Source organism: Dipodomys ordii, unplaced genomic scaffold, assembly GCF_000151885.1.
Source record: "Dipodomys ordii isolate 6190 unplaced genomic scaffold, Dord_2.0 Scaffold82, whole genome shotgun sequence".
Taxonomy (NCBI): Eukaryota; Metazoa; Chordata; class Mammalia; order Rodentia; family Heteromyidae; genus Dipodomys; species Dipodomys ordii.
In genome coordinates, this window is record NW_012267298.1 from 6,144,656 (window position 1) to 6,168,003 (window position 23,348).

Genomic DNA, 23,348 nt, shown 5'->3' on the forward strand with positions numbered 1-23,348 from the left:
AAGTAAAAGGAAAGGCATGAAAGGCTAAGTAGGGGAGACTGAACTGAGCTGGGCCCCCAAAGAGGAGTCCAGTGGAGTCCTTTCAGAGCGTGGAGTTAATAGTATGAGGCTCCTCCCCTAGGCTTGGTGCTGATTGGCCCATGGCATGGGCCACCCCAGCTCTTTTCATTGGGAGCAAATACTGAGGGCTTTATGAGAGTGAGAAGTGCAAGGAAGGACCTGGTGTTATCTGCTTCATGTCATGTCTGTCACTTTCCATCCCTAACTACCACCCTTTCTTTCCCTTACCATCATATATGAATGATTTGGGTTTGAACTCAGGGCCTGAGCTTTTTTACTCAAGGGAATATTCTACTAACTTGAGACACATTTCCACTTCCAGCTTTTTTGGTGGTTAATTGGAGATAAAAGTCCAATAGACTTTCCTGCCCAGGCTGTCTGTGAACTACGATCCTCTGATCTCAGCCTCCCGAGCAGCTAGAATTTTAAGTGTGGGCCACCAGGGCCCAGCTTGAATGATTTTTGAATACTGAATATTTTCTAGCTCTGTCTAGCCCAGAATCTTTAACCAAGATATAGATAGATTTGCCTGTCAATTCTACTCCTAGATGCCCTGTCAAAATTGAAAGCAGAGCCTCAAACAGGTATTTGCACATCTATGTTCATAGCAGCTTTCACCACAAGAGCCAAAAGGCAAAAGACAACCAGGGGTCCATGAGTGAACAGTGGACAAGAAAAGCATGACATACGTACAATGGAATGGGGCTCGGCCTTCCCAAGGAAAAGAACTCTGACCCAAGCAACGTGGATGAATGCAAGAATATGACACTGAAATGGGTCTGAACAAAAAGACAACTATTATGTGGTTCCACTTAGAGGAAGCACTTATCATTGTCAGAGTCACTGGCAGAAAGCAAGATGATGGGTACCAGGGTCTGGAGACAGGAAGGTGTTTGTTGGGGTTAGCGTCAGTTCTGCATAATGGAAAGTACTTTAGATGCATGGTAGGGGACAGAAAGTAGTTTAGATGTGGCAGTGGTGGTGGCTGTGTATGAATGCTCTTAATACCACTGAACTGTACACCTACACAGTTATGATGGCACATTGTATGTGTATTTTACTGTACTCGATGGTGCAGCACGTGAAGGTGCAGTGATGTGTGCAGAACATGCACATCCTTCCTGCTCAGAGAGTTCTGTCTGTGACTCGCAGTTTTATCACTCTGGCCTCAGTTTCCCCATCTGAGTGATGATGAGATACAGCCTGTCATGTTGCTGAGAAGCCCTCAGTGTGGTGTCTATATACAGGGAGCAGCATCTGCCCAGGCCGCCCTGTGGCTGGGAGGGGAGAGGCTCAGGATCTGGAGACCCCTCCCCCAGACACTGCTGGGTGGTCTCGGAAGACTCACTTCACCTAGATGTTTCCCCCACTCTTCTTCTGTCTGGCAGTAAACCGACAGTGGGCTGACTCTCAGGTAAAATTGAGAAGGCCTGAGGTCTTTTCTTGAGGTGGCCTGAGCCTGGACGAGTTCCACGCATCAAATGCAGAGATGAGAATTCAGCCACTGTGTGACTGGCCAGGCACACGTAGCCCCTTTCCACTGCAGCTTCCTCTGCTTGAAGAATGGAGACAGGGCTCACACTTCTCATGCTAGCTACTTGGAAGACTGAGATCTAGAGGACTGGGGTTTAAGGGCAGTCTGGGCATACACAGGAAACCCTTTCCTTCACCAATAGCAGGGAGAAGACTCTGGAGGAGAGAGCAGAGCAGTCATCAGGGCAGGATGAGATAGAAGAAGGAGATGCAGAACTGGGAAGGGGCTGGAAGCCAAATGCCTCCATGAGAGCAAGTTCGGGCGAGCCTACCTCAGCTCGCCTGTGGCAACTATCACACGCTCACCTCTCCTCTTCAGAGAGACACAAGCTCTGGACCCACTCTGCTCCCTCCATGATCCCCTGGGATAATGAATCCAGGGCCTACAGCTGCTAAGGTTCCAAGCACTCTCAGCCGAGAGATCAGCCTGCTCTTTTGAGCGTTGGCTCCTGGACAAAGGGATAGACACACCGCTGGCTGGCCCACCCTGCTCAGGATGGACATGCTCCGTCCTGGCCAACACACTGGAGAAGGACTGTTTTCATATCTTGAGCAAAGCCAAGGACAGCAGGCCTACCTGACCCAGTGTCTCAAACCTGCCCACAGCCCAGCAATGTTCCCTCCCTCGCTTCCTCCTGGGAAGTCCAGTGCTGCCCATTTCTGCACAAGAAGAACCTGAGAGTGGGGATCTGGCTGAGCCTATTTCTTTGTCTTCCCTGGCCCCCACATTTGAACATAGATCTACTTGAGGTCAATGGAGAGAGGACTGGCAGAGTAGATGGGGTAAGGTGTGGGGAAGACGCTGAGTTCTCTACTCACCTGAACATCAAACTCCTGCAGGAGGCCAGCGATGGTCTGTGGAGAGACAAGACCAGAAAGACAATCAGAGTCCTCAATTAAGAGAAGCCACGTCAGAGCATGTGCAGAGAGAGGGGAGCAACATCCACTGGTGCTGTGCTTGCTGTTGGCATCTTTGGGTCAAGCCTCCTCTGTGAGCTGGAAACAGGAGCCCCTGCCCTGAGCCCAGACAGGTCTGGTCCAGCCTGAATTGATTATTCTGATGGTGAACACCTTGTTTACCAGAACTGGGACTTGAACTCAGGTCCTTGAACTTTTTCACTCAAGGCTGGTGCTCTACCACTTGAGTCACAGCTCCACTTCCAGCTTTCTGGTAGTAAACTGGAGATGAAAATATAACAGTCTTTCCTGTCTAGGCTGTTGGAGAACTGTGATCCTCAGACCTCAGCCTCACTAGCAGGTAGGATTACAGGCATGAGTCACCTGTGCCCCTTGACACTGGATTTTAAAGCAAATTCATATCCCAATTTTCAGAGCCTCCTATGCATTCAAAGGTGTGTGTGTGTGTGTGTGTGTGTGTGTGTGTGTGTGTGTGTGTGTGAGAATGTGTGCAGGCTTCCCACACATGAATATGCATGTTGCATACCACAAGCACACACTTGCCTGTGACAGGGAGAGCCAGGAGGTCCACTCACCTCTCCTTTCTCCACAAGAGGCTTCACCTCAGCGAGATCCACATCCTGAAGTTCTCGAGACATGTCTGCTGTCACCTCCTGTGAGGGGGAAAGAGGCCAGAGGTCAGGACTTCTGGCTGAGACAAGTTTCCTGAAGGGAGGTAAAGGCTGGGCCTCAGCAATTCCCTGTGATAACACACTCTACCGACTACCAGGAGTGACTCACCCCCTCCCACTGGGACTGGGCGCTAGACTTCCTGGGAGAGGAAACTGAGGCACAGGGGTACAATTTCCTTTCTGGTGACACGATGGGCGTTCCTGCCCATCACTCCCAGGATGCGTCTCGCTACTATGATTCCCAAGGCAGACAGCCCCGGAATGATAACCAACAGGGAAAAGGGGTTCCTTGATGCCCACCCCCCTACGCTGGCACTGCCTGACTTCATCCTACACCCACACCTCACCTCTGAGCAGGACTCTGAGCTTCCTGCTGAGAGGGAGCAGGGACAGAGAGGGCAGATCTCAGCTCTGACCACCACCGAGCCCTCATAAGGCCTTCACTACAAATGCCAAAGCAGGGAGGGGAGAGGCAGGGAGGGGAGAGGCAGGGAAGAGGCAGCAGAGCCTGCCTTCTTCCTGGCTCAGCCTCAGATCGGGTGTGAAGGGCCAGGAAATGAGGCTGGCAAAACAAGATTGCAACAGAATTCAAACAAGCTTAGGATGCTTGCCTTAATGGCTCCCAGGGGATCAAGACTTGGGTAGGAGTGTGACATCCATCTATCGGAGGTGACAACTATGGGAGGTGACATCCATGGGAGAGTGACATCTGTAAGAAGTCACATCTACAGGACGTGACATCCACAGGTCAGTGACATCTACAGGAGGTGACATCTACAATTGACAGCTACTGGAGGTGACATCTACAGGTCAGTGACATCTACAGGACAGTGACATCTTCGGGACATGACATCTACAGGAGGTGACAGCTACAGGAGATGACATGTATAGGAGAGTGACATCTTAAGGGATGTGACATCTGTGCAAGGTGGCATCTACAAGAGGTGACAGCTATGGGAAGTGACATCTATGGGAGGTAGCGTCTATGGGAGGTGACATCTACAAAAGGTGATCTACTAAGCGTCATGTGGGAGCTGGAATAGAAACATTCATTTTGATGCACCAATAGTCAAGTTGGAAAAATTCAATGTCCAGCAAAAAACAGGTGGAGGTCCAGGAAACCCAGAAGAGTAAACAGTGCAGCACAGAGGCCTGGAATAAGGGAACGAGGCAGGGGACACAGGCCAACACTCAGTGCCTGGATCCAGGGTTTCGGAGTGGACAGACCCAATGAGAAAAGCTTGGTGTAGGCCTTAGACTAGACCGCTGCTTTCCACAGCCTCGGGCCCCAGCTGCCTAAGGCCCCATGAACACCAGAGAGAAGAGAATGTGAGTCCCAAATGTCAGCCCCAGGGCTCCTCTGAGGACCAGCTCCCCAAATCCACAGGGTTGTGTGACCCTCCTCTGCGAGGTCAGCCAGTGAGAGCTGGTGACCTGGATCTACGCCCCAAGCCAACACATGGCACTGTGTGGGTGAGCCCCCCGGGGCAGCGCATGCCTCGGTCTGGGACCCCAGTGTGACTTCCCCAGTAGATGTCCACCCCACAAGAATGCCTTTCTGCAGCCTTTGGAGTCTGGGCTCTGGAAAATTCTGAAAACAAAGTCGGGTTTCTATTTATTTGTGTTCCTGGGATGCTGCCAGCCTGGAGGCAGAAGGAATGAAAAGCCCTGGGTCTGTCGGCCTTGCTAATTCAGCATGTTTGTGGTCCCGAGACCCTGGCCGTGGGACATCTCGCCTACACAGCTGAAAGAACCTTCTAGAAGCTCAGGGTACTGGCAACACCACCACTCGTGCTGAGAGCAAAAGACAGCAGGGTTCACAGGGGCTTTGGGTCACACCCTGCTTGGCACACAGCCCAAGGGTGAAGTTGGGGTCTTCTGCTGTCCCACGGGGTGATTCAGGCAGGCCTTCTTCAGCCCCATCTTTACCTACCTTGTTCTGCTCTCTACCTCCAGCTACCAGATGCAGGCCAATATTCCTGTCTCCTTGACTCGGTGAGCAATGCCACTTAATAGCAACACACTTATTGACGTTCACTATTAACTGTCATTAGCCCACGAGAGAAAGGGTCTGGAATAGAACTCAGTAGATGGTCCAGCTCAGACCAGTTTGGCCAGTTCCATTTGGCTTACAGAAGCTAGGATCCCACTCTCCTTCCTCCTTCAGCACAGAAAGAGCATGCACTTCTGCCTCTGCTTCCCTCAGTACTCCTGCTGAAACCCATACACCTCGCTCCCTTTCTGCTTCCTCCACCTGCACATTCCAGACGACAGCACATAGTAGGTGGAAAGATGGCTGAGTCTCCTAAAACAGCAAAGACTTTGAAATCTGTCCCCCTTGGGCAACTCAGAGTCTATGAGGAAAGGCCAAGGGAGAAGCAACAGGGACTACCTCAGTTTATCTCCATGAAGGCTGGTTTTTGTCTCCAGGGGACCTGTGGCCACGCCTGGAGACTTTTTGATTGTCGTGATTATCATAGCATCTAGTGCTTAGGGGCCAGGACAGCTGCTAAACAGCCAACGGTGTACAGGATGGACCCATAACACAGGATGATCTGACCCAAACATCGCCAGTGCCAAGGCCAGGACACCGAGGACTCTGAAGTCCTTGGTGCAGAAAGTCTGGAGAAAGCTCAAGACAGATGCTTGTCCCTGGGGGCCAGTGGGGCCTGACTGTCCATACACACACTGTCCTGTCAGAACACCTGCCAGAAGGTCTACCTTATACAGACCACTCAGAGATACCCAGGGCTATGTAGGAACCTGGCTGTGCACACCTAGCCTACAACAGATGACCACAGCACCTTAAGCTAGCCAGATGCAGGGGTCTAGTACATAGTCTGCCTAAGTGACCAGAGACTAGCCATTCCTACCACAACAGTGCTTTAGGACCAGGCCCTACCTGACTCTGATGTCTGGTATCAGTGTCTCTTTGGGGCTTGAACTCAGGGCCCAGGGCACTTTCCCTTAGCTCTTTCACTCAAGGTGAGCACTCTGCCATTTGAGCCACAGCTCTACTTCTGGCTTTGTGCTGGTTAATTGGAAATAAGGGTCTCAACAACTTTCGTTTCCAGGCTGGCTTTGAACCAGGATCCTTAGTCTCAGCCCCCCAAGTAGGTAGGATGACAGGTGTGAGCCACCAGTGTCCTGGCCAAAAGTTTTCCAACATTTTCCCCCCAGATACTTTTGTGCAAAAGGAACCTTAAAAGCAGGTTCAATATAAGAAACAAACGAACAAAAAGCCGGGCACTGGTGGCTCACGCTTGTCATCCTAGCTACTCAGGAGGCTGAGATCTGAGGATCGCAGTTCAAAGCCAGCCCAGGCAGGAAAGTCTGTGAAACTCTTTATCTCCAATAAACCACCAGAAGACCAGAAGTGATGCTGCGGCTCATGTGGTAGTGTGTTAGCCTTGAGCTGAAGAGATGAGGGACAGCGCTCAGGCCCAGAGTTCAAGCCCCATGACCGACCAAAAGCAAATAAATAAAACAAAAAATAGAAAACAGAAAAGCAGGAGGGCTTTGGATGTGGCCAGAGGCCCGGGCCACTGCGGGTTCTCTTGGCAGCACATGGCACTGTTGTTCTCATTGCTGTGTCTCATGGCAGAGGTCTTGAGACTCTGAGACTTGGCACTAGACATTTGGGGCCTCAGAGTTGTCTGCTAGGGGGCTTCTGAGTATCCTGTGACGTCCAACCTCACCTCCTCTTCCCTCCACGCATGTCCCCAAGCTGTGACAGACATGGAGCGGGGACCTGGTGGAAACGGCTGGTTATAGAGTTCACGGTAGGAAACAGTTATCCAAAGGAGGTCTATTTTAGGCACAAGTCTTATTTAATCTAGTCTCTCTCTCTCTCTCTTCCCCTTTCTCTCTCTTTTTGTATCTCCCCACCCCTCCATCATCTCCATCTTCACGGGAGGCAGCTGATACCCGAGGTGTGATGACCATTCTCAGCTCCTCCCTCTGATAGCTAGCTGTCAGGGAAGCTCACTTCCTGCTAAGACCCCATTCCAGAATCAGGACTCGAGGTCACACCAACTGTGCTGGCTGGGACCCCTTCTTCCATTCCCATCTGCCCACTTCCAGAAACCTAGGAAAGTGAAGACAGACAGCATGGAGCTAAGGAGAAGCCTGGGTTCAGACTCACACTAGTACCTCTCAGCTGGATGGTCCTGACCCGAATGCCCCAGTGTGCCCATCTGTGAAATGGGCAAGCTAAGCAGGCTTGAGAGACACAATGGCACACCAAGGCCAAAGAACAGCTGCTTATTACATCAGTGCAGTCTCCTTCCCTGGTTGCCTCCCCGAGCCCCCGTATCACTGTGAGGACACAGCCTGTGATGTGTGCACTGTTAGCCCTGGAGTGGGCTAACAGAAGTTGCCAATGCAACTGGGGTCTCCAGCCTGCAGACCAGCGCACTGACCTTCACTCCCTCCCCATCAGCAATGCCAATCAATGAGCAACAAGACGCAAGAAGCTGAACACAGACCTCGGTGGTTCACCAACCCCAGGGGAGTCAGCATTTAACTGGAACTCAAGGCTTGCCGGGCGGCCAGGACTAGGATCCGCCCGGGGAGGGAAGAATGCATCCCCAGTGCCAGCGAGGGCAGGGGGCAGAGGCAGCCCAGTGGTACTTGGCAATTGCTACCCGGCCAGTGGGGGCTGGAGGAGGCACACAGCAGGAGGCTCCCAAGGCCCAGGACACTTAGTTGGCAGTGCCAGTCCTAGGAATCACGCCACTAAGAATCCTGGCTTCACAACGCTGAGCAAACCATCACCTCGCGGTGCCTTGATATGTCTATAAACTGTGTGTGCACAGTGTCTATTCTATAGAAATGATGGGAAAGTTGGCGCCCCGAGACCAAAGAGCCAAGCACACAAAGCTAGCTTCTGGGCAGACCAGCCCCACCTCGCTCCTTCTCGTCCTCCCAGCCTCGGGTGCTGGTCTGCTGAGACTAGGAGAGTCTGCCCGGCTGTCAACCTGTGCTCACCCTCCTGAGGCTCCCGGGACTCCCACGGGGTGAGATGGGCCAGGTGTCGCCTACGAGAGACTTCTCCACGTCTCTGTGAACTGTTCCGGGCCTGTTGGGAGCCACCAGGGAGCAGCATGAAGCTATCCATGGCCGCAGCACAGTAAGAACCACGGGCGGCGGCTCTGTGGCACTGTTGGCTGTCACTGGGCACTATGAGCATCATGCCCCCCCCGCCTCCCCGCGCCCCAGGAAGGAGGCACCAGTATGCTCTCTACTGTAAGGACAGGGAAACGGAGGCACATGGAGGTCGTGTGGCTCAAATGAACAATGACGTCACATGGTCCTAAAGACAGCCCAGACCTCTCTCAGTCACACACCCTCTGGGAAGGTACCACAATCCGGGGATGGTGACGTGGCTGCGTAGCTGTTCTGGTGTGCGAGTCACTGGGGGGCGTCACCCATGCTTCATCTGGCACTCTGTGCATTCACACCCTTAAGCCACGAGCAGCCCCAGCTTTGGGCAAAACCCACATGGTAGAGAAGGTCTGTTGCTAAGTTCTCTCCAAAGCACCTCCTGCCTGGGCAAATGGCTGTGCCATGTCCACACGCTCTGTCATCTCATTGGCTCCTCCAAGTTGTTCTGGGGGGGGAGGATGGGAACCTGCCATGCCCATTTCACAGACTGGCAGCCCGAGGCTCCCAAACAAAAGCCCACACGCTTCTCAGTGGCCCACACACCTGGCTTCCCCCAGGGAAAGAAGCCAACCTGGCAGCTGGGTGTGGGGGCGCAGTGGGGGATCTGGGGGATGGCGGACAGCAGCCTCCCTTCCGGGAGTCCCCCAGCAAAGCTGAGAAAGGGGGAACGAAGGGAACCATGGACAAGCCTAGCTGCAATTGTCACAAGCCTGGTCCAGAGGCCCTGGAAAAGCCAGCGTGCTGCCCATCCCTCTGGGCTCATTACAGACAGATTTTTTAGACAGCAGAGGGAATCGATGCTGTGTGGTATAGCGGCTCTTCAATTTGGCAATTACCACCACACACACACACACACACACACACACACACACACACACGGGGGCACGATGCTGTGTGGTAGAGCGGCTCTTCAATTTGGCAATTACCACCACACACACACACACACACACACACACACACACACACACACACACGGGGGCAAAAAGGCCCAATTTCTGCAGTAACTCTGGGAAAATTTGCCTTGGGGATAGGGTGGATGTCCCGCTCTACTGCCCATATTATCTTTCCTCCGTATTTTGCCAAAAATGCTCTCAAGTGAGGCCAAGAGGCGGTCCACAGGCTCCTTAGGTGTTTTCTGGGCCTTTTGAAAGTCAGGTCTCTGGGAAGCATGTGCCTGAGCTGACAATGCTTTTCCTTACATAATCAACCTAGCACACAGAAGGGGTGGACTCACTAGCCCCTCCAGAAAGTTCTCCGGATGAGGGGAGGGGAGGTGGAGACGAGCAGTTAAGCCTCAGAGTGATCAAGATCATGTTTTTAAGGGCATACATGACATGCACCAGAGACTTCCATACAGAATTAGGACCTCAGGCCCGGACACGTGGGTCTACTATTTCATTCCACACGGAAAGGAAGCAAAGGGGTTACTAAGAGAAGGCCAACCTAGCCCCACCCTCGGCTCACCAAAGCTGCCCTCGTTCTCCGGGGACCAGCTGGAGCTGGAAAGGAATTGCTATGTGTCAGCTTGAGTCCAGAACCAACTGCAAGGTCAGGGGAGCAGAGCCGCTGGCCGCCACACAATTGCAGGAAGTGAGAGCGTCAGGAATCACAGGCCAGACCTCTCCACACCACTCTTGTGTCTTCCTAGAGGTGTTTGATGGTGCACTGGCCAGAGGTTATGGCGGAGAGAAGACCGTTAGATGGGGACAAATCGGGTGACTGGAAGTGCGGAGGGCACTGGTCACCCTGGAAGATTATCCTGTGAATCTGAGGGACGGGCGGGAGATCCCTGCAAGGTCTGTGACGAGTGACTGAAATCACACACTGCCAGCCTAGCTCAGAATGGGGAAGTGCAATGTTCAAGAGGGGCTGCTGGCACACTAACAATATCCTTGCACTAAACGTCTCCAGATGGCTCCCGCCATGCCCAGATCCCCCGCGCAAGAATCCCTGGTCATCAGAGGTTTCCAGATGGGGCCGCGGCCTCAGGCTCTCAGGTAGAAGAAGGCAACAGAGAAACAGAGACAAGCACAGACCAGCCAGATCCCAGAGGGACACACGGGACCCCCTCAGGGAAGAGGACTGGAGGCCAGGGAGGCCATGGGAGGGAGAGTTGAGGGTTCCTAGCTAACTGAGAGGTGCTGAGAAGTACCTATGTCCTAAGAATCCTATTCACGTACCTATTGGAGAAGGCTTCCCAGAACCTCCTCCAAACCAAGGGGGCGGAGCTGGGGAAGGAAATAGGGGAATAAGGCAGAGGCCCATAAGCAGAGCTCTCTGCAGGCTAACATGAACACTTGTGTGAGGGTTCTGTGAAAGAGAAGCTCAAGAGCGTGGTGCTCAAGGCCCCCAAGACTTACCTCCCACATCCCAGCTGGGAGGGGAGGGGGGGCATGGGCTCCCCTAAAGACATCTGCAGTTCAAAACCAGGCCAGGGGGTGGGCAAGGAGTAGGTCATCAAAATGTTAGAGAAAAGTCAGGGACCTCTGGATCCAAAGAAGCTGTCTGCAAACCCCATTCTGTTCCTATTCCATGGTGCCACCACTTTTCCCAGGGGTCCCCTTCATGATGGCCATGTGTTGTTAGTGTTGGGCCTTTGTGTCCCCACCTGGCCCCACCCCTCTGTACAGCCACCTCCAACAAGCTCAGTCGGAACACAGGAGAGGCCAAGTTTGGCCACAGAGACTGCCAACTATCATAGTGCCATTTCCGCATTGAAGATGAGGAGCCACTTAGAGGTGGGAAGGCCTGTCACAAAAGCAGCCTGCACCCAATGCAAGAAGCCACGCCCCACCGGGCCTGGCCCTGCTCCCTGCAGGAGCCTTTCCAAGGCCAAGGCTACCTGTTGGCTGTCAGCCTAGGCCAAGGGACCTTTGAGTCACACCTTGGATGGATGAGCCCAGGCCCAAGGAAGAACTGCAGCCTTATCAGAAGAACACAATGCCTTCTTTCTAGGCCATGCTAACAAGCTCAGGCCAACAGGTGTCAGTGCCCCAGGGCCCCAGTTCTGTTCAGATGCAGTGTTATGCTATGGAGGGCAGCCAATCAAGGAAAGCCTCTCACACTTTCTTTGTCTCTCACTAAACTGGCTTTGCTACTTTTTTGTTTAGGTGGTACCAGGATTTGAACTCAGGGCTCACGTTCACTGGGTTTGCTGGCACTGCTGCCACTCTACTACTTGAGCCACACTTGCATTTTGCCAGTTACTTTGGAGACAGAGTCTCATAGACTTTTCTATCTGGACTGTCTTCTACTCTCAAGCTTCCTACCTAGCTAGAATTATCATCTTAAGCCACCTGTACCCAGCCAATTGATTTTGCTAATCTTTTAAGAATCTCATTTGTACTTTGAAAACCCACGGGCATTCTGCCTCCAAGTTTCTATCAGAAACTCAGTCAAGGTACAAACAAATGACTGAAAGTAGAGCAGACAAATATAAGCTCAATCCCAAGCAGGATACTCCTGAGTCCTTGTTCCCCCTCCCCTTGGCACAGGCCTCCCTGCTCTGGTCTCAGTTCTCAGGGATTGGACAGGGGCCTGGGTGAGTTTTCATTCCATTCCAAATGACCCAACTGTGGCAAGGCTCCCAGGTTTGCTTGCCACTGGGAGAGAACTCACCAGGAGAGGAGATCTTAAGACAGGGCCCAGGAGACAAACCCATGGCTGTAGTGAGAGGGTCAGCTGTGTACTTGGATCTACACACTGGATGGGAAGAGGGAAGGGCAGAAGGCCCAGGTCTGTTCAGGCTGTTCCATGTCTATGTGGGAACCCCTCCTATGGGCTGGGTCCTGGACCCGATGCCAAAGCTCCAGGCAGAGCAGCAAAGTCCTCCTCTTCACCCTGGCACAGCTCGGGTCCGAGCCCAGGTCCACTGAAGAAGGCACAGGTCTCACAACCCCCATGCTACTGCCTTCCCCAGACCACTCTCTCTTTGGAGATTCGCCAGCCTCTGCTGAACAGCCTCTCTCCCAGCCGGACCTCGGACCTGGGGCCGGCAGAGCCTGCGTGGCCTGGGCTTTCTGGGACATTGCTTCCAGCAGCCGGGGACCTCTTTGAAGGCAAGCACCAAGACAGCCCCGCTTCGGTGCACCTTGCTTTTCTCAGCGAGGTGACCGCTCAATCAAGACCTCAGCACTTCTCTACAGGAAGCACACAGGTTTGCCTTGAAACCCAAGAACCCAGCTTGGATTCAGATCGGCTCATTGGGTGCGGTGAAGGGAGAGGACACAGCAGAGTGGGATTGCAAGGATGTCTACGGCCCTCGGGGTCCGCCCCTGGCTGACCTCTGAACCTTTGGCTTTTTTTTTTCTTCTAGAAGCTTCAAGGGACCCAAGGAGCTCAAGTACCCAGGAGACTCGTGCAGAAGAGCTGTTCTTGGGAGCCAGTAACTTGGACCCCCCCCCACACACGCACGCATACACACACACATACACACGCACGCGGTCTGCGCAGACAGGCGCCTCTCACGTCCCAGACAGGCAGGGGTGGCGCTGGGGACCTGCGGGAAGACTGGCAGCGGAGGTGACAGACGGGAGAGTAGGGGAGGTGGTGAGAAGAGAGAAAGAAAAAAGAGCCGCAAATCCCAGCTCGTCTACTAATTTGATGGAGGCGGTGACGGTGTTTCCCCGGGAGCCCGCCCGCCAGCATTCCACACGCCCAGCACCAAATCGCCTCCTCGGGGCGGAATCCGAGCGCGCGGCGGCGGAGCTCCCGCGAACGTCCGAGCCACTCCAGCTGTTCTCCTGGCGGGGCTGCCGGAGGGGCGGGGGGGGGGGGGGGGGGGGGGATGGAGACTTCGAGGGGAGGGAGGGGGGCAGGCGGAGGCGCAAAGGACGCCACTCCCAGCCCCAGCCGGCGCCGAGGCCGCCCGACGCCGCGCGCCCCCAGCGCGCCCCGGCCGCCCCTCCGGGCGAGCGCCAACCCCGGGGCCGCACCCTCCGGGGCACGCTGACACTGGGCGACCGGGCGCGCCACACGCGCGAGACACACACCGGGCTCTCACGGCGCGCGCGCGCGCGCACACACACACACACGCCCTCTCACACTCGGGAGGTGCCACCCGTGCCCAGGGCCAGGCTGGAAAGCGGACACACCCACGTCCCCGGGCCCCGCGCCGCGCGCGCCGCGCACGCGCTCACCCCCAGCACGCCACCCGCACGCCCGCCGCGGCGCGATCGCTCCCTCCCAGACACCCCGGACACCCGCACCCCCCCTCACACACACGTGCGAACACGCACCCCGAATTCCTGCCGCACCCACGGGCCGGCGGTACCAGGTGTGCCTCTGGGAGGGAGCCAGGTGTGTGACTCGGGCTGGCTCGCCAACTCCTCCCCAGCCCTCAGAACCCCACTTCCCGAGCTGGGGAGACAAAGTGAATGGAGACATGTCTTCTTTCTTCCTTTTCTCTAAGCGACACCCGCCCCACGAGAGCTGCGACGCCGGCCTCCCTCGGCCCCGATCCCGCGCTGGCGCCGGGGTCCGCACGCCTGGCAGATTCCGGTGCCACGGCTGCCCAGGCCCCCCCGTGCCGCCCCTTCTCGTGCCCCGGGAGGAGCACGGCGTCGGACGGGCTTACCTAAGGCAGAGGAGAAGGTGAAGGAGCCACGGACTGGCAAGGGTGTTCGGCGGGGGCTGCGCGGCCGAGGATGCGCGGCAGGCTGGCGAGGTTTGTTTACGTGGGGCGGAGGGCCACTTTATAGGCGCCGCGGCCCCGCCCCGGAGCCTCGCCCCGCCCCGGCTCGCCCCGGGCCCCCACGGAGCGGGGACACACCCCTTCCCCGCTCCGCCCCCCGCAGCCGCGCGCCCGCCGCCCGCGGAGCCGCCGCCTGTTGCGCAAGCGGAGGGAGGGGCGCGGCGGGCGCGGCGGGAGGGGCGAGGCGGGGCCCGCCGGCCAAGCCTTGTGGTCCTCACCCCCACCCCCCACTGCCGCGTCTTCGGGTCTGGGACGTTGGCCTGCGCCTCTCCCGCGCGCTCGGAAGCTGTGTGCGTGTCCGTGTGCACGCTTCCGCGTGTGCTCCGGTGTTGTGTGGATGTTTGCATGCACGCTCACGCGTGTGCTTGTGCACTTCTTGTGGCCTTGGGGCAGGGGGGTCCCCTGTAGTTTCTTTCCCGCTCCCCCTCCCCTTCCTGAAGGCCCTGCGCGGGGAGACTTCTTCCAGGTCTCCAGGTCTTCCCTTCGTTCGGCAGCTTTCCCAGCGCTGCCCCGTCCACATCTGCCCACCACCCACGGAAATCCTTACTCCCTTTCCACCCTGCCATCTTGCCCTTCTTCTCCTTCCCAATGCCCCGCCCTGCCCATCCCAGTTCTAAGCGCACCCACATTGCATTCTCCCCTGCCCTGCCCTGCCCCTGCCCCCTGCAGTCCTGCTTGTGGGGTTTTGTGTAACTACCACCTTCCTCACAGTGCTCACCAGACCAACGAAAGCCTCCTTTCTGGGCCCTGACTGTATCTGAGGAGCTCCACCGAAGCTTTGCCTTAAAAGGTGGAGCCAGGGCTCCACCCTAGCTAGGCCGCCTAGAGCAGAGTCTCCGGGAGTGGGAGTGTAGACAAGGCCTGGTTTTTAAGAGCTCCCTAGGTGGGTTCTAACACAAAGCCACGTTGAGAATCACAACACTGGAGAAACATGAATAAAGATTCAGACTCACAGCTAGGCCCATTCCTGCCCAGCCCTGAATCTGCCACTCTGCCCAGGGTGGTCATCTTGAAGGCCTCCCCCTTCCTGAAACTCCACTGAACTGTGAACATCTTTCCTTCCCCAGCTAGGACTGTGCTTCCCTCTTTGAGTCTGGTTTCCTTCCCTCCCTAGGCCCTGGCCTTTAGTCTGCTCTGAGCTTGGTCTGTGCTCAGCCACTTAGAGAAGCCTGAAAAGCAAAAACTCTTCCTTCCTGAGTGTGGCAGACTCGATTTCCCCACCCACACATCATAGCTAAGCTGAGGGCATTTGTGCCTCAGTTCCTTCAGGCCGGCACCACTCTAGACCCAGAGGAATTGAAATGAACAAGTGAACAGTTGACATCCTTAGCAGCCACCTGCTCCCACTTCTATATTTCCATTTTCCTAAACCTCCCTGTTTGGTTTTTCAATAATCACTTACTGAGCACCTGTGGCATGCTGTCTACCAAAGATGTGGAGCCCTGAGTTTGCAAGGATGGAGGAGGATGCCCACTTCTCCAGGAACAAATGGAGACCTGGTGTGGGCGTTGAGGAAGAGCATTTTGCCAGGACACAGCAGTTCCCATCCCTTTGAGGAAGTCTTCCTTCCCAGAAGGCTCACGGCAGCCCAGACCAGCCACTGAAGCCTAAGGTTGTTGCTAGTGGTTGCTGGGTTTGGAAGCTCTACCTTTTAGATGGTCATCAATATTGAGTAAGTCAAGAGGCAGGGCAAGAAAGAAAAAACCACTTGTGTCCCTATCATGGGATTCATTTCGCTTAACATCATCTTATATGGTCATATGTTCATAGCTTTTGACCTTTTCTGCTTGTCCTAGACTTATACTAGTTATTGCAAATAAGGGAACCCATGGGATCTATGTTTCTTTGGATTTTTGTTTCTTTTCTATGTTCTTCCCCCACGGTATAACCCCTGTTTTCAATGTATTTGATTCCAGTGCCCTGCATCTTGTATATACATGTTTCTAATTTGGGGAGGAGAAGGGAAATACAAAATGTTGAAATAAGGATATAGGTTGACCCATTGTAACAATGAGATGTACAAGACACTATGTTGAAAATGAACTTTACACTTTGTAAAATTGGGGAGGGAAGGGATGGTAGGGGAAAAACAAAGGAGGAGGTAACAATGCTCGATAGGAAATGTACTCATTACCTTACTCATAACTGTAACCCCTCTGTACAGGATTTTTACAATAAAAACATATTTTTTAAACAAGAGGCCGGGCAAGAAGAATGGAGGGAGAAGATCAGAGAGAAGGCAGGAATCTCAGCAGTGAGGAAAGTACCATTTAGATCCACACTCTCTCTCAAGAAGCTGGCCCACCCAAGGTTCTTGTCTTCCTGAGTTCTTCTACTGAGCACCAGATGAAGTTGTTGCCTATGTCTGGCTAAGATGGCCACGTAGCCAGGAAAACCCTGATTTAGTGCCACTCTGGATGTGCAGCCAGGGTGGGCGATGACTGGGAGGTTCCCTGGGGAGCTGAGCATTGCCCCCACCAGCTGAAGCAGCAGCCAGCTGAAGCAGCAGAAGCTTCCAGAGCTGACTGTGAGTGCAACCACATTGAGCTGTGGAAGTCATTTCTCTTTCCCACTGGTCAGCAATGGAATTAGATTTGCTGAGTGGATGCAAATTCACCACAGAGTGAGATTAGATGTTTTACACTCATGTCCCCTGGAATTTTCTATTTAGCAACACTTTAGTTTTGTGTGTGTGTGTGTGTGTGTGTGCTGATACTGGGGCTTAGGACTCAGAGTACTAAGGGCACTCAGGACTAAGGGTACAGTCCCTTAGCTTCTCTTGCTCAAGTCTACTCTACTACTTGAGCCACAGCTCCATTTCTGGCTTTTTAATGGTTAATTGTAAGAGTCTCATGGGCTTTCCTGTCTGGGTTGGATCCTTCATATTCTCAGATCTCAGCTTCCTGAGTAACTAGGATTACAGGCTTAAGCCATTCACATCTGGCTACACATTAGACTTCTTAATCGCAATGAGGATCGTCTATTCTCAACCCTCTTGCTTAGAATCTGTAATTACTCTGATTTGGGCGTGAGCAGGGGCAACTAGGATCCACGAGGAAGAGCACAGAGTTTTTAGCTCAGGAGCTAAGTTGTATCACTTCAAGCTGATGCCCTGGGCAGGTTACCACACCTCTCTGTGCAGAGAGGAAGTGGCTGAGAGAAATCAACTGGCTTTCCAACCAAAATTCAGTGAGCAGACTGATAGAGCCTTAAGTTCTTTTCCCTCTGGATGTAATGAAGCACTCCAGCTCTGCTATTAGGCTCGCTCTAGATCTTTCTCTTCCCAGTTCTCAAGCTCTCTGATTATTCAGGCCACCATGACCACAAATGGCACATCCTAAACGAGACCACTCTGGATACTAAATCCCCTCCCATCACTATAGCCCAATGCTTCTCACCCTTTCTGGTTCCAGCTTCTCAAACCCGGTGTCCCTGCACACAGCCCCACTTCCTCATTTCCTCTTCCTTTTCCTTTGTACTGTCTAGTTTAGCAAGTTCCTCTTGGACCTGGTTGAATAATTTTACACAACCTGTTAGGAAAAACAACGACCCTCACTTCCCTGAGTCCCTCTCCCTAAAAGCTACTAGTGTCATCTCTTTGAGGATCACTTGTGTCTTATCTCTGCCATTCTCAAGCTCTATATTTTGGTTTCTTTTCTTTTTTTTTTTTTTTGTCCGGTCGTGGTCCTGAACTCTGGGCCTGGGCACTGTCCCTCAGCTCTTCAGCTCAAGGCTAGCACTCTGCTCTATATTTTGGGGTGAGTTAATTTTCCACCACGGCCTTCTTATTTATATGATATACCTAATAATAGAAGTAAATCATAGGGTCATTGGTTCATGCAAGTGTTTTGTATACAAAGAGTGCTTGCTTTGAAAATGTTAGCCACCAGTACAGTAGAAGGACCTTGTCCCAGTCCCCCTGTTATCTCCCAAGTGCCTGGAGACCTTTGAAGAAGTGAGGAAAACGCAAGTGTTCCCCTGGGACATCCTCCTGCTAGATCCAGAAGGGGACTTGGATTGCTGGGTGGAGTAGAGGAGTCTTCTACCTGTCTCCTGATCCTAAGTCCACTTCCAGGCCTTCAGGTATACCTTGCTACATATGCAAATCACCCCAGTTCTTTATGGCAGCTGTGAGCCAAAGGAAAAGCAGTGAAAGGAAATCACTTCCAAAGGAAGTAAGACGCTAGGCCAGGTTCAAGATGCAGAATAAATCCTTCAAGCAACAAGATGAGGCAATGTTTAATCATCATAAAGCAATGCGACCAGGTAATGGTGGCTCACGCCTGTGATCCTAGCTCCTCAGAGGCTGATATATGAAGACCGCAGCTCGAAGCCAGCTAGGGCAGGACAAGGAAGTCTGTGAGACTTTGCTCTAATTAAACATAAAAAAAGCCAGAAGTGGAGGTGGTAGAATACCAGCCTTAAAGAACACTGGGACAAGGCGCAGTTCCTGAATTCAAGCCTCAGTACTGGCGTGCCCAAGCACGCACACATGTGCGCACATGCATGCATGCATGCATACAAGCGCGTGCGCGTGCTTTTCTTCACTCCTGGCTTATACGAGCATTCACAGGTGGTTAAGCAGAACAAAGCCCCACAGACTGGGAGCTCAAAACCTCAAAGTTTGTTCTCACACTTCTACTTTTCTGGAGTCAGAAGTCCAACATCGAGGTGTGGGCAGAACTGCCTCCTGTGAAGCTTTAGGAAGATTCTGTCCTGACCTTGTCTAGTTCTGGTGTTGTTAACAGTCCTTGATGTTCCCTGGCCTAGAGATGCTCTGTCATCCTAATCTTGGGACTGTGTGTCCCCTCATAGAGAAGCCTTCTTCAATATGAACTCATCTTAGCTAATTACATCTCAAAAATCTACCTCTGAAGATAGTATGGCTTGAGCTCTTGGGGTGGACATATATGGGTGGGGTGATATGGATTAGCACACATCTGCAGTGAATCTGCAGGAAGACCTGCGAGGACCTCCCTGCTGTCACAGCTTTCCTGAAATCCTGCCGTGACTCTCGTTCAGCTTCCTGCCAGCTGTGCACTTCAGTGCATCCCGCCACCAGCCTTCGGCTCTGACAGCTCAGGTCACCTGCCGAGTCCACCCGTCTACGCATCCACCCTCCCCGGTGAGGTGCCAATGGGGAGGTCCTGGGGAGTCCAGGCCCTTCTCTTCCACCTCATGTTCTACTCCAGGCACTAAGTTACTGCTGTCTCCAAAGGTGTCCCTGCCACCTCCTCCCTGACCCTTGGCCCACTTGTTTCCTTCTCCTAGAAAACCTTCCTCACAGAGCTCACTCACCCATTCACCTGCAAGTAGGGTGTCCACCATCCATCCAGGCCTTGCTACTTCCTGTCCCTCCCTCCTATGAGTCAGCAGGTGGGGCTGACTTGTGTTTGTGAAAAGAGAGTGACAGTCACTTGTCACTGAGCAGAACTTCCAGGGCAGGCTCATGTTTACCACTGCAGCTCCTCCAGCAACCCAGAGGGAGGGAACATGGAGTAGACCCTCCCCTGTCCCCCAGCTGACCCCACATGGGCACAGCAAGTGGGGAATGCTGGGTGATCTGAAACGTTGATGTCCCCTGGATGCACACGTGGAAACCTGATCTCCCACAGGTGCCGGAGTCCAGGCCTGGCGGAGGTGATTAGGTGGCCTGAAATGAGATTAGTGTCTTATAAAGAGGCCCCAGAGAGGCACCCGGCTCTTCCTCCACCTGAGACCCAGCACAGAGACATTGTCTCAGACATGGTTGGCACTAGATATCAAACTCCTGGCACCTCAATCTCAGACTTCCCAGCCTCCAAACAGTGAGAACAGCTTCCTGGGCAAAAAAAAGAAACCCAGTTCTCAATGCAGCCAGGACTAAGATAGGTAAGGAATAATTCTGTTGCTCTCTGTCACAAACACAGTACAGGAGTGTCTTCCTCCAATTTGTCCCAGACACAGTTCTATCAACTGTTTTATTTAGTGCTATAGTCTTTGCTAAGTTTTTGGTTTGTTTGTTTTAAATAAGGTTTCCCTTGAAATTATTCTTTATTATCACACATGGATTGCACCAAGAAACAACTTGTACAGTGTCTACATCAATTATATTCACCTATTCCTCATCCATTTATGTCCTCTCCCCTCTTCCCACTGACTGCTCCTATCCCCAAAACTCTTCCTTCTGCTTCAATATCTTTTTTTCCTTAAATGTAGATTCCACATAGGAGAGAACATATAATGTTTGCCATTGAACTATTATGAGTTTCTCATTGAATCAGTAGATCACTTTCTGTAATATTGCTTATCCATGAATTCTGCCTACCCATGAACATGGGAGATCTTTCTCTAGTCTAATGTCTCCTTCAACTCCTTTTTTCTATGTTTTATAGTTGTCATTGTAAAGGTCTTTTAACATTTATTCTTAGGATTGTGTGTTTGTGTGTGCACATGCATGTCTGTGCTGATAGAAGGCTTGAGTTCAGGGTCTCCACTCACACTCAACTTTTTCATTCATGGCTGGTGCTCTACTACTTGAGCCAAACCTCAAGTTGGGCCTTTTCCCTAGTTAGTTGGAGATAAGATTTTTCTGCCCAGGCTGGTCTTGAACCATGATTCTCAAATCTTAGCCCCAGAGTAGCTAGGATTACAGATGTGAACCATGGCACCCTGTTCTAAGGGGTTTTATTGTTTTGGTTTGATTTTTTGAAACTTTTGTGAACTACATTCTTTCATCCTATATAAAAATTCAAAGTAGACCAAAGACCTTGATACAAGACCTAAATCTTTGTATGTACGTATAGGAAAACACTTTAAGATTGTTTTTCTTATTTCTTTCTCAGCATATTTGTTATTGGAATATGCTAATGCACATATCAATTTTTGTATGTTGATTCTTTTCCTGCCACTTAGCTGGTAGTGGTATCAGATCTAAGGGGTTTCCTGTGGAGTCTTCATAGTCTCTTAAGTGTGGGTTTATATCATCTGCAAACAGGATTTTACTTCTCCCTCTTTTACTCATATCCTTTTTACTTCTTTCTTTTGCTTTGTTGTCTGGCTAAGAATTCAAGTCCTAAATTGAATAATAGTGGGGTGAACACTCTTGTCTCATTCCTGATTATAAAGAAGATTTTCACTATTTGGATTTATCACATATAGTTAGACTTTATTATGTTGAGGTAGACTCCATTGGGGCATTTATAATGAAAAGATGTTGAAAATGTAGAGTGTTCTATTTTACATCTATTGAGATGGTCATGTGATTATTATTCTGGGTTCTGTTTATGCATTATATTCCATTTATTAATTTATATGTGTTGAACTATCCTTGCATGCTTGTAATGACACCAAATTGATCATGGTATATGATTTTTTTCCCTAAAGATACATTGTTGAATTCAATTGAATAGTATTTTATTTCAAATTTTGCACATATGTCCATCAGAGTAATTTGTAATTTTGTCACAAAAATATGCTGCACTTTAATTCTAAAACTTGTTAATTTTCTCTCTGGATTATCTATCTTTGGATGAGGGTGAGAAACTGAAGCCACCCACTATTATTGTTGATGATGATGTTTTTTCTTATCTGGTATTAGTGTCCAGGAAATTGTAGCTTCATTGAATGATATTTGTAGCATTTCTTCCCTTTGTATTGCATGGATTAGTGTGTAGAACATTGGTGATAGATCCTTAAATATTAGGTAGAATTCAATAGTGAATCCAACCTGTCCTGGCCTTTCCTTTGTTGTGAAATTTTTACATCTTCAATGTCAATATTCATAACAGGCCTATTTAAAAGTTGTGTATATCCTCTTGGATATGATAGGATTTTTATATATAGAAATTTAATAATTTATGCTGTATTTTCTAATGTATTTTTATTGAAACATAGACATAAAAATACTCTCTAAGCATCCATTATATTTCATTGATATTTGCTCTAATATCCCCATTTTCACCCCTATTTTTTGTAAATATTAACCTCTTTTCTCTTTTTCTTTGGCTAAGAGTTTATCAGTCTTGTTTATATTTTTCAAAAGAAGCAGCTCATTGTTTTTGTTTTATAAGAACCAGCTCATTGTTTTACTGAGTCTTTTTATCCCCTTCTATTATTTTCTACCCTGATTGTTATATTTTTTCCATCTTATAATTTTGAGTTTGAATTATTCTTGCTTTTCTAGGACTTTAAGATATTCATTGGATTGTTTACTGTTTCTCTGATTATTACTGTAGGAACTTACAGCTGTACTTTCATCTTAGAACTGCCTTTATTCTGCAACTTCTTCTAAGTTGTGTTTTTGATTCTAGGATTTTTTTCTAATTTAATTTTTTATTATAATAAAGATGCTATACAAAGGGGTTACAGTTACGTAAGTCAGGTAGAGTACATTTCTTTTAGGACAATGTCACCCCTTCCTTTGCTCTCTCCCAGTTTTCCCCTCCCATTCCCATCCAAGTTCATTTTCAACATATCTAGTGAGTACCACTGCTGCATTTGTCCCTTTGTCCCTTTATTTGCAAGGCGTTTTTGTTTGCTTTTTTTGTGCAGGTTTTGGGACTTCAACTCAGAGCCTGAGTGCTATCCCTGAGCCTTTTTTGTTCAAAGCTAGTACTCTACCACATGAGCCACAGCTCCACTTTTGGCTTTTTGATGGTTAATTAGAGATGAGTCTCAAAGACTTTCCTGCCCAGGCTGGCTTTGAACTGTAGTTCTCAGATCTCAGTCTCTTGAGTAGCTATGATTACAGGCGTGAGCCACCAGCACCTGGCTTCAGTGTATTCTTTGGAGCATAGAGCTACTTTTGATCTCATAAATATTTTGTTTCAAACACTTGCTTCTTATTCCTAGCCTTGTCCGACTTAAGTCTTTTTATAAAGTCTAGGAATAAGAAGCAAGTGTTTGAAACAAAGTATTTATTTTTAATACTGGAGAGTAAACCAAGTATCTGTGCTTGCCAGACAAGTGCTACTTAAGCTACACCTCCAACCCTTGATCTTAGAAATTTTAAGAATTCTTCTCTGACTTTTTAATGACCTCCTGAAATTCATATTTTATAGTTCAGTCTTCCTATGTCTGTGCATTTTCTGCAATTTATCTTGTTATTGATTTCTAATTTTATTCCATCGTAATCCAATAAGATGCAAATAATTATTCAATTTTTTGTACTTGTTAAGACTTGATTTACCACCTAGAATGTAATCTGCTCTATCTAAAGTTTTAGGGTTACTGAGAAGATTGTGTCTTCTAAAGCAGTTGAATATAATATTCTGTTGATGCCTGTTAATTCTATATGAAGTATGATACAGTTTAATTTTGAAATTTCT

General features: G+C 50.7%; 1 protein-coding gene across 1 annotated transcript in view; it reads right to left on the reverse strand.

The window, feature by feature from the left end:
* The window catches only part of Ndrg1 (N-myc downstream regulated 1), a 37,547-nt gene extending 23,539 nt beyond the window's left edge, over window positions 1-14,008 (reverse strand). The window contains exons 1-3 of the mRNA XM_013025179.1: window positions 13,924-14,008; window positions 3,087-3,164; window positions 2,413-2,448 (exon numbers count right to left, since the gene is read on the reverse strand). Of these exons, the coding sequence (XP_012880633.1) occupies window positions 2,413-2,448; window positions 3,087-3,149 (99 nt within the window). The 5' untranslated portion in view covers window positions 3,150-3,164; window positions 13,924-14,008. The remainder of the gene's footprint in view (window positions 1-2,412; window positions 2,449-3,086; window positions 3,165-13,923) is intronic.
* Between the last annotated feature and the right edge of the window lie 9,340 nt (window positions 14,009-23,348).